The sequence below is a fragment of the Canis lupus genome, chromosome 5, assembly GCF_048164855.1.
Source record: "Canis lupus baileyi chromosome 5, mCanLup2.hap1, whole genome shotgun sequence".
Classification (NCBI taxonomy): domain Eukaryota; kingdom Metazoa; phylum Chordata; class Mammalia; order Carnivora; family Canidae; genus Canis; species Canis lupus.
The window spans coordinates 36361596-36380466 of record NC_132842.1 but is presented as its reverse complement, the minus strand read 5'-3'; the positions used below and the strand labels follow the sequence as shown (position 1 = coordinate 36380466).

At 34.0% G+C, this 18871-nt stretch overlaps 1 protein-coding gene across 7 annotated transcripts in view; it reads right to left on the bottom strand.

Annotated features, from left to right (window-relative positions):
• Nucleotides 1–18871, bottom strand: part of ANKHD1 (ankyrin repeat and KH domain containing 1) — a 118807-nt gene that overhangs the window by 35747 nt on the left and 64189 nt on the right. For all 7 annotated transcript variants that reach the window (XM_072826125.1, XM_072826123.1, XM_072826127.1 and 4 more), the window contains 4 exons: nucleotides 11039–11126; nucleotides 7916–8043; nucleotides 7564–7707; nucleotides 5701–5803 (listed from right to left, as the gene is read on the bottom strand). In XM_072826125.1, coding sequence (XP_072682226.1) covers nucleotides 5701–5803; nucleotides 7564–7707; nucleotides 7916–8043; nucleotides 11039–11126 — 463 coding nt within the window. The remainder of the gene's footprint in view (nucleotides 1–5700; nucleotides 5804–7563; nucleotides 7708–7915; nucleotides 8044–11038; nucleotides 11127–18871) is intronic.

Genomic DNA, 18871 nt, shown 5'->3' with positions numbered 1-18871 from the left:
TGTTCCTTTAAATGTTCATTGATTTTAATACATGCTAGTATACTTACTATTTAATTTGTATTTGAGATTAAGGAAAACTAGGTAAGAGGTCAATACCAATCTGACTGATAATTATATGACCACCCTGGACTTATCAGATCTAAAATCTTATGAATAGTATGACCCAAAATAAGATTGGAATTTTGAGGACAGTAACTGATAGGAATAAGCCCTATCTTGTTAACAAATAAAATACACTATGCTTAGAGCACAAGATTACTAAAGGAACTTATTCCACTTAATATAAAGACTTTAAGGCCAGGACATGTGTAGCAGGAAGAACAGGATGGTGAAAATAATGGACAAAAAGAGGTTCTTCCCAAAAGAGCCAATGGGTGAGTATCTATAATCATGGAGTTAGTGGGATTGTACAGCTACACATTAAAGCACTAATATAAGCTATAAATCAAGAAAAAAAAACAATTTGGTAAAAAGAAATAATTTTTGTCACCTAATTATTCCTAGAAGCTAAAGCAACACCTTCAGTGTTTAGAAGGGAAGGCAGTAGTATAAGATGCCAGAATATAAGAGTTCCAGCTTTTTTAAACATCTCCCATTGTTAGATACAAATAAATCTATACTAGTAGCATGGAGAGACATTTTAAAGTACTATTTATGAATATAGGTAAGGCCTTACTCTTTGGTCTAGTGTTTATTCTACTTCCTCAGCTTTCCCTTTTCCTCCATTAAATAAAATTAAAAAGTCTGTCATAGGAAACCATGACGTAGAGACAGCTTAGAATATAGCCTTTATTTTATGCACAGTGAGGGAATGAGGTGGACATATACTTGTCAAAAATTGAATTTACTATTAAAACCAGTTTAATTCCATCATTAGACATTTTTATGTCTAATTAGTATACTGTGCAATAAAAAAAATAATGGCCAAAGGGAAAAATATACAACATATGGATAGATATAGATTTGGTTTCACATTTCCTCACTTATTTTTGTCTAAGGAAATTTAAAAATTGTTCCACAATCTCCTTGCTTTCTTACATCACCAAACAGCATCTTACTAGAATGATTTTTAAACAACACTCTGAACTGGGTCTTAAGTGGAAAAAAAAGGTTGATGAAGTACAGTTGAAAATAACACAGGACAAGTGTAGTAGCATATATATTATCTAATGGAATTTGTATTTGGATAAATAGATGTCTACTGTGTTCTGAGTTTCAATATAAAATATTTCTTACTATGGTCACAATCAAAAATGAAAACCACTGGCCTAGAAATGACTCATTTTTCCTTTATGCCTAAATTTCTGTCTTAAAATTTCCCAAAGTACAGGCATGCTATACATCTTTAACACAGGAAGGATAACCAAGAGCATTCAAAGACAGAGCATTTGTGTTAACACGCCAAAGGATTAACTGAACCTTCTGCCTTTTACTGTAAATCTTCTAGGTTAAAAGACATTACATTTGGACATATGTAAATTCACAGAAAAATGATTACATAATAGAAATCTGCTAAACTAGAGAATATTAGCAGTAAAATTTTCAGAGGAACTCTCAATTTCATTCACTGTACACAATCCCTATATAATTTTACTGATTTGATAGAAAAATGAGAACTTTTCATGTTGCCTACACCAATAAACAATTCTGGGATAGAAAGTAGCATATTAATTTGATTCTTGGTTTATATTCAAATTTGTTTTCAATCTTTTCCCAACCATTCTAGGATACTACTTCTTCATTAATTTTTTAAACATCCTCTTTAATTGCAATGTCTCTCTTCTTAAAAAAATTCTTAATAATTTTCTTTGTCTTCAGAATAATTTGAATTCTTAGCCTGGCACTCATTAATTTATTTGACAAATATTTGAACAACTAGTACAAACAAGGCATAGTGGACCATACAAAGACAAGCGATATAAACCCTGCCCTTGAGGAGCTTACAGTCTAAAAGGGGAGATGTACAAAACCCAATACAAGGATAAAGCCAAGTGTTGGCAGGCTTGGAAATGGAACAGAGGGTGTATAATATGGATAACATGGGAACTCTAATGCATTGCAGTGGGAATATAAACTGCTATAGCCATCCTAGTAAGCAATTTGTGACACTTTGTCAGATAAATATTATGCATTCCTATGACAGGTAAATCTTCTTCTTTTTAAAGATTTATTTATTTTTTATTTTAGAGAGCGCATATGCCAGGGGGAGGGTGGACGACAAAGGGAGAAGTAGAGGGAAACCTCTCAAGCAGACTCCCCACTGAGCACAGAGACCCTGGCCATGAGGCGCAATCTCACAACGCTGAGATCATGACCTGAGCTGGAATCAAAGAGTTGGATGCTTAACTGACTGAGTCACCTAGGCACCCTGTAGGACAAGTAATTCTGAACCTGATTTTAGATCAAAGAGATTCTCACACAGATCCTTAAGAGGACTGTACCAGGATTTTCATCACAGCATTGTCTGTGGTGGTAGGAAATGAGAAACAATTTGGATAACCATCATTGGAAAAAAACAAGTAAAAAATGGAAGATATACAGGATGAAGCACTATGCTACCAGCAGAAACAATCTAGAGGTAGACACATGGATAGATCTGTAAAACAGTGTTGAGTGAAAAAAGTAAAAAAACAAAACATGATCTATAGCACAATACCATTCATGTAAATTAAAAATACACACAAAGCAGTAAACATTTTATAAGAACTTATAAGAACAAAAGAATTCACATCAAACACAATAGAATGATTGTCTCTAGGGGAAGTAAGATTAATTCAACTTTCTACACTTGAAGTCCAAAGGGAAGGGAAGGGGCAGGCTTGACCAGACTCAGAAGGAAGATCCAATAAAGAGCTGTAGTATTCCAGAGAAAAGAAATTACTCCTCAAGAGCCCTTGAGGTACACACACAAGATGTGTTGTGTTTATCCTGACATCATTTTAATGTTTTCCAGTGGATTAATTCTAAGTTGCACAACCTGGAGAGGATAATCATGAGTCCTAACTTTTATAATCTCTGTAGAACCAGTTACAACAAATTAGATATAACAGTGGCTTTAATGGACAAATTTACAAAATTGATTTGGAAAGGCATTAAAGTTGATATTACTTATCCTTTCCCAATAAACGTTCAAACTATAGTTAAAGCTAAACAATGCTAGAAAACTGAGCATATCACTATCACCTGGTTTCACCTTTTGTCTATAGAGGTGATCCTGTGGCCTCTGACAGATATCACCTAGAATGTCGAATCCTTTGAAAACCAACAGAGGACAAGTGAGATTAGCGGCCTATATCAGGAGAACATGGATCAAAATGGATGGAACAAATGGTGCACATAGATGATGAAAGGAAAGAATATCAGGGTAGTATATATATAAAATACCTAGGTAAGTTTTTTTTTTTTTTTTTTAGGTTTTATTTATTTATTCATGAGTGACACACAGAGAGAGGCAGAGACATAGGCAGAGGGAGAAGTAGGTTCCCTCTGGGGAACCTGATGCGGGACTCAAACCCAGGACCCCAGGACCATTACCCAAGCCACAGTCAGACGCTCAACCACTGAGCCACCCATGCACCCGAATACCTAGGTAAGTTTTATGGGCATGAATATATTTTAAAAGGATACAGATACAAATAATAAAAAGATGTCAAGCAGAAGTAAAATATTCTAACTTAAAAGATGATTGCTAAGAAAGGAAGAGTCCTAGAGAATAAGAACTCCATCCCTAATCGCATCTGCAACACAGATATAATCTACAGATTTAGAAGAAACAAAAACAACAGGGTAAACAGAGATTTCATCATACAAAGAAACTTTTTTAGAGACAAAAATAAGAAGTTTTAAGGAGAAAAATCTAGTTTAAGGAGGAAAAAGAAATATTATAGCTTTTATAATTTAAGATACATTTTCCTATCTACTTGGGTAATTCAGGGTGTACATATATCATCAGCTAATTTTTCCTAATTCATAATGATATAATATTCTATGATGCACATGATTTATACTAAAATAACATTTTTTATTTTTATTTTTTTAAATTACATTTTAATACAGTGCATCACCACACTTTGATCCTACATTAAGAAATATTAGGTTGGCAATATCATGTGGCATCTGGCAATAGCAAGTATCCAAGAGTGAAATACAAGTGTTCATTTTTTCCTTCTCTTATAATTTAGTAAAATGAAAGATTCCTTAAAAGATTAGTTCATTTTTATGCTATTTGGTAAGTAATAAAACATCAAAGTGAAGAAAACAAGTAGATATCCAGCATAAGAAGGTATTTCAGAAAAAAATATGATTATTCACTTAAGCATCAACTTAAAGAAACCCTACCTAAACATTTGTTAGATTTAATAAACTTAGGTCTATTAAACCTAAATTCAAAACATTTTACTTCTTCTCTGCACACACTCCATGTCCTTCCTCGCTTATTTCTTGATTATTTTGTGGCTCTGTTATTAATATATTTGTCTTATTTAGTACTGAATTTCCCTAGCCAAAGTTACTACAGCTCTCTATAACGTATAGCCAAACAAAAAACCAACAAAACCAGAGACATTAGGTTTAAATATTTTACAAATAGTAAAGACAGTTAGGATGGTTAGATTCCTTAACAAGTACATGGTTAATTTGCTTTTGACTTGTTAAAATTCAAAACAGCAGTCTTTATTTTCTGAAGAATTTGAATAGCTAGGTGTCCAATGGAAAACTCAATCATTAGCTTATGTCAGAGAGATTATATAGATTTTATCGGTGAAATTAATAGCTTAGAAATGAAGTAGCCCTTAGTCAAGCCCCTCAATACTCTAAATTACTCAAATTAACATAATTAAAAAGAAACTTCTGCTTGCTGTTATAATAGTCAAGAATAATCAACTTTTCTTAAATCAAAATATTAGAGATACTATTAGTATACATACATACCTCATTGTGATTTCAAACATCTAGAGCTTGGTTTTTAATATACTGAATGAAATATGCTCATAAATTTGTTTTTATTTGGTTTTTGATACCATACATATTACCTATTTTATATCCCAGAACTCAGACAGGACAACTATACATGATTATCAAATGAAGGTACTTTATATTTACAAGTGAAGAAGTAGGAAAATATTGAAGCTTATAAACTTGAGGTTTAAGTTTCAAGCTTCTTCTTAATATTCACTTGGGTATTATTTATATACTTTTTGACAGTTATTTGTCCAGGTTCACATAATGACAGATGTTAGGCCATCATATTCAGCATTATATGAAAGAAACTAAATATAATTCTTAAATTTCTAACGCCATGAGTTGCATCAATGCTACTGAGATTTAACTAGACAGTATACATTTTCATTCCTCATATTGTACTACTGTTTAATGAGAGAACTGTCAAGTGGAAAATGAGTATCTGATAATTTTTTGCTGCTATAATATAATCCACACTTAATATGCTTTTTAAGTATTTTTATCTGTGCCAGATGAAAACTACACCTAGGAGTATGTTAACAAGAAAATTAAAAGTCAAGTAATTTTTCCTGGTATTTATCTCCTTTCTTTTATAAATAGTCTGTAAGACTATTAGCATTTGTCAGAAATACCTACCTCAATTAATCCTAGATACACAATAACTGTATACCATTAAGTACTTTTATGAATTCATTAATTATATAGAATACCCATTTTAAAGAAAATAATTCAATAACTAACCTTTTTGTACCCCTAAAAGGGCAGGAGAGCTCTCCTGTGATGTTCTGTCAGGTTCCTGGGGAGGTACAACCATGGCAAGTGTGTGCATTGGTACACGAGGAACCTAAAAAGTTAACTCAGAAAAAATATCATCTCAGACTGAAGAATAAAACAAGGGCCCATAAATGAAATGGAAATTTAGATTTTCTTCATATAGTACCAAATTTTTTGTTTCTTAAAAAAAACAAAAACAAAAACCCAAGCTTTCAGCAAGGAATCATTTCTGAAAACACTGAATCAGACAAACTTAACCAATCTATACACAGTGAATGACTTAAGCTAAACAGGATTAGTATTACTCTCTTATTAGAGAGAAAGCCTTGTTGGACCTTGTTGGTTCTGATTATAGCTACGAGTACAAGTCATGTTATTAATTGGCCAATTTACCCATGTTCAAACTCTGTATAAGTAAAAAAAAGAAAATCCAACAAAGTCACTAAATTGGGGTATTTTAGGGGGTCCTTGGGTGGCTCAGCGGTTTAGCGCCTGCCTTCAGCCCAGGGTGTGATCCCCAGGTCCTGGGATGGAGTTCCACATCAGGCTCCCTGCATGGGGTCTGCTTCTCCCTTTGCCTGTGTCTCTGCCTCTCTCTCTCTGTGTCTCTCTTGAATACATAAATAAAATCTTTAAAAAAAAAAGGGGGGGTGGTATTTTAGCAGTTCTCAGGATAACGTTGTAGAAAAGAACTCAAGGGGCACCTGAGTGGCTCAGTTGGTTAAGCATCTGCTTTGGCTCAGGTTATGATCTCTGAGTCTAGGGACCAAGCCCCACATTGGACTCCCTACTTAGTGAGAAGCCTGCTTCTCCCTCTCTCTCTGCCACTCCCCCTGGTTGTGTTCTCTCTCTCTCGAATAAATAAAATCTTAAAAAAAAAAAACAAAAAACTTAAGATTTCACTGAACTTTGTATACTTAGTATATTCTCTCCATATTTTTTAGGTAGATTTAAAAATTACTTTAATGACTTCTTGGTGCATATATCCTGGTTAACTATACTTTCCTGGTAGATAAAAGTAGCTATCTCTAGAATAATTAATACTGTCTTGAGAGGTACTAAGGAAGAAGTTATCTCTTAGTTTAAGGTTATGCTTAATGTATTCATTAAAAACAAAGAACCCAGGGCAGCCCGGTGGCTCAGTGGTTTAGCGCTGCCTTTGGCCCAGGGCCTGATCCTGGAGACCCAGGATCGAGTCCCACGTCGGGCTCCCTGAATGGAGCCTGCTTCTCCCTCTGCCTGTGTCTCAGCCTCTCTGTCTGTGTTTCTCATGAATAAATAAATAAAATATTAAAAACAAAACAAAACAAAACAAAAAACCCTGGGGATCCCTGGATGGCTCAGCGGTTTAGCGCCTGCCTTCGGCCCAGGGTGTGATCCTGGAGACCTGGGATCAAGTCCCGCATCGGGCTCCCCGCATAGAGCCTGCTCCTCTCACTGCCTGTGTCTCTGCCTCTCTCTCTCTCTCTGTGTCTCTCATGAATAAATAAAAAATCTTAAAAAAAAAAAAAAACCCTAAAGACTATAGTAAGATGAAAACTTGGAAAATATTTATTTATATTTGGTATTAAGTGTTTTTAAAAAAGAACATTTTTTCAGTAAATAAGACAAGAAGCAATTTTCATGTGCTTTTGAAGGAAATAAATCTTAAAGAATTTAGAATCATGTTTATTTCAATATGTAACAGAAAAGAGAAACAAATCCATTTTCATTAAAGCTAATTTAAAAAAAAAATTTAAAAAAATTAAAAAAAAAATAAAGCTAATTTTAAACAAAAACTCCCAATCAATTTGGAGGCTTTATATTTATAAATCAGCTGTTTTACTTTACCTGAGATTGATCTTGAGAAGATGAGGTGAGCTGAGACACATCTGTAGTAGGAACTGACAGAACATTGTTTGGATAATCCAATAGATAAGAAACAACATTAGTATGGCCACCTTTTGCAGCTTCAATGAGCATTGTCGAACCATCCTGAGAAAAATTGACAAAACCATTAATCAATTATTTGTAAATTTCTTATGATTGCTATAGACATTTAGTTTTTTAGCAGCCTGTCTAGAATCAAAATTCATTTTTAAAGAGTAATGAATATTAAGCACTGAGATCAGGCAAACACATCTTCAATATCTTTTAATAATAATGTATATATTATTTATTTACTTATTTTTAGGTAGAATACCTTGAGTCGATGAGTAGGGTCAGCTCCATGAGCCAAAAGTAACTCAACAACTGCCAGGTGACCTCCTGCACATGCCAGAGATACTACCGTATGATCGTTATTGGCTGTAGCCCTGTTCACATTGGCACCTTCAAAGAAACATAAACAGCAATCTTAGAAAAAGTTGGAATCAATCAAGGTCACAAATAATATCAATTTAGAGGTTTTTTTTGAAGTATGACATAGATATAAAAAAAAGTGCACAAATCCTAAGTGTATGGTTGAAAAATTTTCACAAAGTGAACATACCTGTGTAACCAGCACCCAGATCAAGAAACAGAACATTATCCACATGCCAGAAATCCCACACCTTGTGCCCTCTTTCACTCACTACCCACCCTTCCAATGATACTACTCTTCTGACTTCCAAACTGGTTTTAGTTTTTGAACTTTATATGAATGAAATCATACAGTGTATATCTTTTGTGTCTGGCTTCTTTCACTCAATATAATATTTGTGAGATTTATCCACAATGTTGCACATAGCTGTAGTTCGTTCATTCAATATCACTTTTAAAATGGAAAATCTAGAAGACTAAAGTTAATAATTATATATAGGTTAATGTAAGCATCAAATAATATCATTGTATGTAACTCAAAATGTTGTAAAGACTTTTTTTATCTACTTCTAGAATGTGGCAATATAGCCAGGTCTCAAAGTAGAGAAAACAGGTCTTTTAAACAATATCTAAGAGATCTATAATTCTTCCTACAGTGTATTTTAGAGTCAGAGGGACTTGGATATGGAGAGAAGACAAGAATATCCAAAAATGTTATCTGAAATGCTATTTAGCTAGCTGTAAATAGCTTTGTTCAACATGATCTGAAGAAAGTCTAAACGTAAAACCTTTTCTTGGCCTCTTTTTTGATAAATTACATTAATTGTTTTCTCAATGCCCCAAAGTCTCAATCAGATAGTTAAGACTATAGCAATATTGGGGACGCCTGAGTGGCCCAGCAGTTGAATGTGCGCCTTCAGCTCAGGGCACGATCCCGGGGTCCTGGGATCGAATCTCACATCGGGTTTTCCGCAGGGAGCCTGCTTCTCCATCTGTCTATGTCTGTGTGTGTGTGTGTGTGTGTGTGTCTTATGAATAAATAAAAACTTAAAAAAAAAAGACTATAGCAATATTCCTTCCTTAATTCTAGACTTAGTTTATGAAGAGAAAAATAAACCCATGGGCAAAAACAATATAATGAATTTATTTAATTTTCAGAAATATCTAGCTGAACCTAATCCTAACTCACATAAAAGTACCTTTTGGGAAAGGCAAGACACACCAATATTCTTACATTAGCAAGTGATTATTTTAAAAGTTGTTAATAATAAATTTAGATGGTAGGACTGTTGAGCAGTTACTATAGCCTAGAAAGGTTATAATCAATGTGTTAAGTCTGATTACATGATTAGCAGGGTTGGTGTTGGGTGAGATTAGATAACCTCCTTAGTAAAGGAACATGAGAGAATTCCCAAGGTTACCCATCTGTTTATTATTACTTCAGTATGTCTGAAGTGAATAGCTTTTACAGAATATGTTATAATGTTATGTAAAGATATGCCTTATTTGGTAGCAAAAATGTGCTATTAAGAAAATAAACCTAGCTGTATCCAATTAATGACAAAAAGAAGTAAGTATATTTAAAATGATAACATTTGGGCAGCCCTGGTGGCTCAGTGGTTTAGCGCTGCCTTCAGCCCAGGGTGTGATCCTGGAGACGCGGGATTAAGTCCCACATCCGGCTCCCTGCGTGGAGCCTGTTTCTTCCTCTGCCTGTGTCCCTGCCTCTCTCTCTCTGTATTTCTCATGAATAAATAAATAAAAATCTTAAAAACGATAAAATAAAATGATAACATTTTTATAACATTTTTATAGTGGCACAAAATACCTGAGTTCTGTTGGAATGTAGATATAAATTTTTTATTTTTATTTTTTTAATAAAATTCTTATTTTAGGGGCACCTGCGTGGCTCAGTCAGTTAAGTGCTTTCAGCTCAGGTCATGATCCCTGGGTCCTGGGATCGCACCCCCAGGTCAGGAACCCTGTTCAGCAAGGAGTCTGCTTCTTCCTCTCCCCCACACTCGAGCTCTCTCTCACTATCTCTGTCACTATCTCAGTCTTTCTCTAACAAATAAGTAAATAACATATTTTTTTAAATGTATTTTAAAATTCTTATTTTAACAACATGGTATCACCTGAGTGGACTCTCCCTGCATTTTACCATCCTACCCCAGAATCTTTCATCAGATACTAGAATACCTCTAACACTATAAACAGACTCAGGCTGAACCAAATGAAATTATGAATATTGCCATTTTTGATGTATAAAATGACAGTTTAATGGTTCAAACTAACATGGGTTTAGCAGTATTTCACTTTTCGATAGTGAACAGTCCTGAACTACTTCTTTACCCATCATTCGAACTTCTTTGCTTAAAAAATTCTAATAATAGAACCTCTAAAGGAATATAAAAATAATAACACCCTTGTATATATCTTTAATTCAGCTGTACAATAAACAATAGTGGCAGACCATCTGCTTCCCCATCCCACCTTCCAGCAGAACTGCATTATCATTAAGTGCTGAACAATACTCTATCCACTAAATATAGCTGGATGTTTTACATTTGACTTTTCCAACTTTGGGCAGCAATAATATGCTGATTGGTTGCCAAACTCCAAACTCCAAACTAATATAGAAAAATCCCATTGAGGGGCAGCCCCGGTGGCTCAGCGGTTTAGCGCTGCCTTCAGCCCAGGGCCTGATCCTGGAGACCCGGGATCGAGTCCCAGGTTGGGCTCTCTGCATGGAGCCTGCTTCTCCCTCTGCCTGTGTCTCTGACTCTCTCTTTCTCTCTCTGTTTGTCTCTCATGAATAAATAAATAAAATCTTAAAAAAAAAAAAAAATTCCATCGAGTACCTCATGAATTCTACACTTACTAAATAAAACAGAGCAAGAAAAGACTAGGATATAATACTTTTCTGTAGGAAAAGTAGCTTTAAACATAACTTGTAACAGTTTAGGGTATTTTTTTTTTCCAGAAATTATAGCCTCTTACAAATGATTACTTGTACTTCCCTTACCTTTGCTAATAAGAAACTGCACGGTGCACAAATGACCAGCTCTTGCGGCTTTCATCAAAGGTGTTCTTCCACCCTCAGATTCATGTTCCTATTAAAGAAACAAAAGAATCATGCATCAGTGCCAATTTATTAACCATCTATTTTAAACAGTACAAATGACATGAGAAATAAAATGTAATACTTACTGTAGTCACTTATACTAACTATCTCCATTCCTCCAAAATGTAGGATTAATTTCCATCCACAGTAGTAGTAACTTTTTAAGGTAAGTTCACTTTTGCATACCAAACAAAAGCATTTAAAGATAATAACTCATGTTTAGTTTGAGTGTCAAAGAGAAATAGCTACATCTTTCTAATCCTAAGGTCAAAAAGATGTTTTCCTAACTATTTACATGTGAAAAAAGAACCTTAGTTTTACATATGATTAGGAAGATCTTGATCTTGTCATATTAGAAACCACTAAGAACTCTATCATAGGACAGAAACCAGTCTCTCTCTCTCTCTCTCTCTCTTTTTTTTTTAAGATTATTTATTTAGAAACCAGTCTCTAAAAACACAATGGTATTTCAAGAGTAAAGAGAAAAGAAAAAAGATTACCAATGAAGCAGACATATTTTTAGACTAGAAATTAAATATATGAATAGTGAAAGGCAAAAGCAGTTTTATAATAGCAGAAAGACAGTTATTCCTTCTAGGAAGTTTGCCAGGAAGAGGAATGAATGATAAAACAGCTTGCAACCATCCTAATATCAAATGCCCCTAAAAGGAGCTTGCTAATATGGTAAATAGTACTGTTTGGAAAACCATGAACTCTTATTACATTTATCTAAATATTAAAATGAGCACTGAGTGTTGTATTTAAGTGACGAATTACTGAATTCTACTCCAGAAATCAATCTTGCACTTTTAAATAAAAATAAAATAAAATATACCTGATACACTGCTTCTATGAAGCAGTTTGCTCACCTATCCCGTTTCATTATGTATGTAAACATTAATTTCTGTTGTTCTGGTCCTCTTTTGTTAATAAGAAAAACTTAATAAAGGGGTGCCTGGCTAACTCAGTTCTAAATGTGTCTTTGGTTCAGGTCATGATCCCAGGGACCTGGAATGGAACACCACATTGGGCTCCCTGCTCAATGGAGTCTGCTTCTTTCTCTCTGCCCCTCTACCCCACTAGGTGTGTGCTCTCTCTCTTGAATAAATAAAATCTTAAAAAGAGAAAAAAGAAAAAAACTTGATAAAGAACAGTGCTTAAGGGCGGCCCAGGTGGCTCAGCCGTTTAGCGCTGCCTTCAGCCCAGGGCCTGATCCTGGAGACCCGGGATCGAGTCCCAGGTTGGGCTCCCTGCATGGAGCCTGCTTCTCCCTCTGCCTGTGTCTCTGCCTCTCTCTTTCAGTATGTCTCTCATTAATAAATAAATATTTTTAAAAAAAGTACAGTGCTTAACTCAAACTTTACTTCAGCTCTATGCTAATTAACTCAGAGAATCCTTTGGCTACCACAGTCAAAAATACTGTCCTCAGGGCGCCTAGCTGGGTCAGTTGGTAGAGTATGCAACTCTGTGGTTGAGTTCAAGTCCCACATTGGGTGTGGAAATTAACATAAAAAAGAAAATCTTTTTTTTTTTTTTTTTTAAGATTTATTTGAGAGGGAGGCAGGGAGTGAGAGAGAGAGCACAAGCAGTAGGGGCAGAGAAAGAGGGAGAGAGAATCTCAAGCAGACTCCAAGCTGAGCATGGAACCCAATGCAGGGCTTGATCTCATGACCCCGAGATCATGACATGAGCCTAAATAGTCAGAGGTTTAACCGACAGAGCCAACCAGGGGCCTCGAAAAGAAAAACCTTTAAAAAAAAGAAACAGTGTGCTCTGCCAATAGGATACTTTTTAGTCTGTGTATGTAACTATATCTAACCTACAACTTAGGCAAACTAACAATGATAAATACTGTCAACCCAATGGAAACTTTAAACTGGCCTGCAGTGACAGGAATTATACTCTAAGAGATTTAAAAACGTTTATCTTGATAGTACAGAATTTCTCAACTTCTTATAAAAATTAATTTATGTTTTGACTTGTTATACATATTGATGAGATGGCAATCTTTACTAACTTTAAAATATAGAAGATGGTTAACACAGGTGATGCCAAAATCTTTTGGCTTTGGAATGGATTTTGAATTTACATTCAAATGTAGGCAAATCTAACATTCTGGCAATTTACTTAAAATGAAATGGAATATACATTAAGAAGATGTTATTCAGAAAGACCTAGAAAGTTTGTTCAGTTTCTCCATCTCACTTTTTCCCCTGATATTAATGCAATCAACTACACACTGGAAATAAATTGCTCCTTTGGCAATCTGTTATTTCCACTCCTGACTCAAGGCTTTTCTGCTCAAGCTGTTCTTTCTTCCCTGTAACTTTTCTGTTAAGTCCTTTTCATCCTTCACATCTCAAGCCAAGTGTTATTTCCTCAAGGTAGACCTTCCTGAACTTCCTGACTCAATCACTCTATTACAAACCTTCCTCGACTTATGATGGAGTTACTGCAGATAAACCCATTTTAAGTTAAAAATATCTTAAGAAAACACATTTAATACACCTAACCTACCAAATAGCATAGTTTAGCTAAGTCTACCTAAAATATGCTCAGAACATTTACCCGCAGTTGGGTAAAGTCATCAAGCACAAAGTCTTCTTCATAATAAAGTACTTAAGATCTCATGTAATGAATGAATACTGTACTGAAAGTAAAAAACAGAATGGCTGTAGCAGTAAAAACAGTGTGAGTGCATTGGTTGTTTATCCTTGAGATCACATGGCTCACCACAGCTGCTGCTCACTGCTGCTGCCAACATCATGAGAGTATCTTACCATATATCGCCAGTCCAGGAAAATGTCGAAATTCAAAATTCGAAGTTGGTTTCTACTGAATGCATATCGCTTTGCACCATCATAAAGTCAAAAAAATCATAAGTGAACCATTGTAAGTCTGGGACCATCTGTATGGACATAGCTATATGAACTACGTCTTCATAAGTTTCAGTCATATATTAGTTTGTATAACTATTTGGCTAACCTGCTTCTGCCACTAAACTGTAAGCTCAATGAGAACAGGAATTGTGTCCATTTTTGCTTACCATTACGTATCGAATGTCTAAAACAATAAGGTGTATGAATTGGTTTACCAAGAAGGAACCTAAATGTAACTGACCTCTCAAATCTTCCCTCCTAGTACTGAGGTTTGAAGTTTTAATTTTCTACTAGGTAAATAAGAGAAAGAAAAGTTAATTTAACAAGAAATTAAGAGTAGTAGCTAAACCCAGAGTTAGACATTCATTATCTGCATTTGATAACACATTGTTACTGGAACATGGGTGGGCAATATTAACGTCACTTTTCCTTTCTCTTTCTTTCTTATGTTTTAAGCCTAGTAGTGACACCTATCAGCATAACTAGGTCCCATGAGTAATGGCAACGACAAAAGATTGTGAAAGCCCATCATTTTATTTTATTTTTAAAGATTTTATTTATTTATTCATGATAGACAGAGAGAGAGAGAGAGAGGCAGAGACACAGGCAGAGGGAGAAGCAGGCTCCATGCAGGGAGCCTGACATGGGACTCGATCCTGGGTCTCCAGGATCAGGCCCTGGGCTGAAGGTGGCGCTAAACCACTGAGCCACCCAGGCTGCCAGAAAGCCCTCCTTTAGAATAAACTTTTAAAATAACTGTTAGTTCTGCATATATAAAACATTACTAAAGCTCTTAAAAGACAAGAAATCAGAAAGTACAGTCCCAAGATCCTCATCCCAAGTCAAATTTCCAAAATTCAACATACTAATAAAATTTCTGAAATAAAAGGTGTGAAAAGCTGCCTATTTTACTTTCCTCCTTATTAATATATATATATATATATATGTATTCTTTGGTTTTGAAAAACATAATTATATTTGAGGAAATGGTTGGTAAAACAATGCCCCAATTTTATAATATATTTATATTTCATGTCCTAAAATCAATAATGTAAATCCTATAACATACATAATTTGTTCCAAAATACCTGACTACTAAATTCTTCTCTTAAAATAGGAATCAGACACATCTGGATGGCTCAGTCGGTTGAGTGGCCACTTCCTGATTTCAGCGTGGGTTATGATCTTGAGGTCCTGGAATAGAGCTCCACAGTGGGCTCTGTGCTTGGTGGGGAGTCTGCTTGAGACTCCCTTTCTCCTTTATCGCTCTCCCCCCTTTGCTCTCTATTGTGCACATGTGCTCTCTCACTCTAAATAAATAAATCTTTAAAATAGGAATCAAATTTGTATATACTTACTTATGAATGTTGGGTTTTGTTAGCACAGCCAATATTGTTCAAGATCAATCAAATTTTAGGATATAAATTATGGTATTTTTCCAAGGTTATAAACTTATATATTGCACATTGTAACATTTCTTCTTTCTCTGTTCTTGGAAATAGCTAAAACAATTTAGGGTTTATTTATTTCTTGAACATTTGGTAAAACTCACCTATAAATTCATCTGAGCTTCCTACCTTCATTGGATGGATGATTTTAAACTACGGGTTCAATGTGTAATACTTATTGTTCTACTGAGGTTTCCTATTCATGAGTCAATTTTGATAATTTATATATTCACAGAAAAAAATCAGTATTCATTTCATGTAAGTATTCAAATTTATTGATTGTTCAAATGATTACCTTATAAATTTTAAAGATCTCTACTGTATCATATAGTTATGACTCCCTTTAAATTTCTATCATTTACCTGTGCCTTTGCCCTCTGTAAAAAAAAAATGGCCTTATTTTGTTTCAGTAGTTGTGTTTTGTTGTTGTTAAATCAGCTTTTAAGTTTGCTTTTCTTCCCTATTTTTGTTTTCTATTATATTAATTTTGCCTTTATCTTTATTATTTCCTTCCTTCTTTGTGCTGCTTGTTGTTCTTTTATTAGCTTCATTTACTTTCATTTTATATATATAAAAAGTTTTCCTTCTAAGGACCACTTTACCTGTATCTTTTCACCTAAGTTTGATGTGTAGCTTTTGTGATAATTTCTTTGTAATTTTTACTATGATTGCTCATTAACCCATTAATTATGTGGAAGTATTTTTCTTATCTAGGTATATGGGATTTTTTATTTAAAAAATTTTTTTTCTAGAGATTAAAAAAGGACATTTTATAAAGATAAAATGGTTAATTTATCAGGAAGACATAGTAAGTATGTATGAGATTTTTTTAAAAAGGTTTTATTGTTGATTTGTAATTTTAAAGCAATAGAGATCAAAGAATTTAGTCCGTGTGACTAGGAGTTTGTTTTAAAGATTTTGTGGTCTAAAACATGGACAATTTTTATACATGTTCTATGTACTAGAAAAGAATATATAGTATATATGATGGAAACAGAATGTTAGCTCTCTATTTATAGGAGCAATTTTTATTTTTCTATTCTTAGCAATTGTTTTATCTGTTTGATCAGGCTCACACAGAAGTGTGTGGAAAAATCCTAACCCCACAAATATAGACCTATTTTTCTTGTAACTTTGTAATTTTCTCTTTTCTTTAGAGGGCAGATTATTAGTTGCTGATTAATAACTGACTGTTACTATCAGGTGAAGGAACATTTATCTCTAAAAATGTTGACTTAAAATCCCATTTCATCTGATATTAATATTGCCTTACATAACTTTTTCCATCATTTTATCCATCTTCCCCTATCAGTTTGCTTTAGATTTATCCTCTGAAAAAAAATTGACTAGATTTTTATTTTTATTTATTTTTTATTTTTATTTTTAGATTTTGATTTTTAATCGAATTCAAAATTCTCTGCCTTTAACAACCGTGTTCAATGGGTTTATATTTGTTTTGATTACTAATAAATTTTGCAAAAAAAAAAATCTTTATTCAGTACCTGATCCTCCTCTACTAAACACAGGGATCCTAGCATGGTTTTTCAACCTTCTAACACATCCTTCTGAATTTCATGCTATTGCTGTCTAGAAGTTTAGTATTACTTTGGTTTTAAGCATAAAAATTTAGGTTTTGTATTAAAAAATTTATATTTATGTTTTACTAATTTCTTTGCTTACCGTAGCTTCCTGCATCCCACGCCTTCCTCCAGGATATATCTGTCTCCTTAATGAAGTACATATCTTTTAGTAGTTCTTTTGGCAAGGATGTGAGGTGGTAAGCTCTTTTATTCTTTGTAGATCTGAAAATAGGCTTATTTTTCCTTCTCTGGAAGAGTAGTTGAGTACAGAATTCTATTTTTTTTCTTGGTATTTGGAGGGTATTACTTTCCACTGTCTTCTGTGATTATTACTGATGAGAATCTGCTGTCAAAAATGTGATTGTTGTTCCTTTGAAGTAATGCATTATTTTCCTCTAGTAGTTTCTAAGATATTCTTCATCGTTCAAATTTTAAAGTTTCATTTCTTTTACTTACTAATTTTTCAACCAAGTATTCATGTCTGGCTTCAATTCCAGAAAATTCTCTATCATTATCTCTTCAAACATTGCCTCTACTTTGTATTTCTATCCTCTCATTCAGGTAATTCAAATGTGAAGTAGTGCTTCTCAATCTATCCTCTTTATCTCAATTTCTCTTTCATATTTTCCATTTCTTTATCTTTGCAATATTGTGTTATTGCTTGTTTTATCATCTGATTCACTAATTTTTATTCAACTGTGTCCAATATACTATTTATCCCATATATTGAATCTTTATTTCCACAATTTTCTTCCCCCAAAGCTTAAATTTATTTCATACCCATCTGTTCTTAATTTATAGTTACTGACTTTTGTTTCATTGTCTCACATTGTTTTTGGCTATTGCTTACAGTTTAGAATAAGCATGTTTAAAGTCTTTTATTTCAATCGCCTGGGTTGTATTCTCCTGTTTTGCTGCTTTTTGTTTGTTTGCTTACATTTTGACTATCTCGAGGTAGATTTGCTCCTGAACTTCATAATTTTTTTTATTTGAAAAGCTCATTTTGCATAAGAGTTTTTTTTTCCTTTTATTTCTATCCACAAACTTTTCCCTTCTCATCAGATGCTTTGTAAGTTGCCTGAATCTGGCCTTAAAAGTCCATTTCAGAAGTAGATCTTTCATTGGCAACTTAAACTTCTGGCCTCATGGAGTTATTTCAGTTCTGCTCACTGAATTAAAAAATAGTGTCTTCAAGTTCTTAGTTACACTGTTTTCTTTACATCTTCATTCTAACAAGAATAAATAGATAATTTCTAACTGCAACTGCAGGAAGTTGCTTGAAGATTTTTTCCATCTTTGTTCACAGGTAGGGCAAGAAGTCCCAGTTCCTTGTTTCAATCAAGTAGACTAGATCTACTGGCCTGCTCCATTTGTGATGCATTCAGTCCCTATTACCTACAGAAATTGAAATCCCAGTCCCTATGCCCCCCCTCTTTTAGTTTTAATTCTCCTTGGGCCTATAGCTTCAGCTGTGGATCTATATGCTCCATTTCTAGTCCAATGTTCTTTAATCTTGTTTCTGAGTATAGCTATATATTTTTAGTTTAGTTTGTTTTTCTACCATATTTTATTTATTATATCTATGTACTTGAAATGATAGAGAGCAGAGAGGTTTCAAAATATACTAACACTGACTTTACCTTCATGACTGGACATCATTTGTACTTTTATAAAAACAAACTTGAGATAGCTGAAACGGACTCATTCAACATACAATAACCTAGAAAAAGAGAACTTGGCCTTTAAAAGGAAAGGTATTAAGAGTTTTGTATATTTCACAAATAGTTTTAGATCAAGAAAAAAATAGGTAAAAGTTTTCCTGCTTTG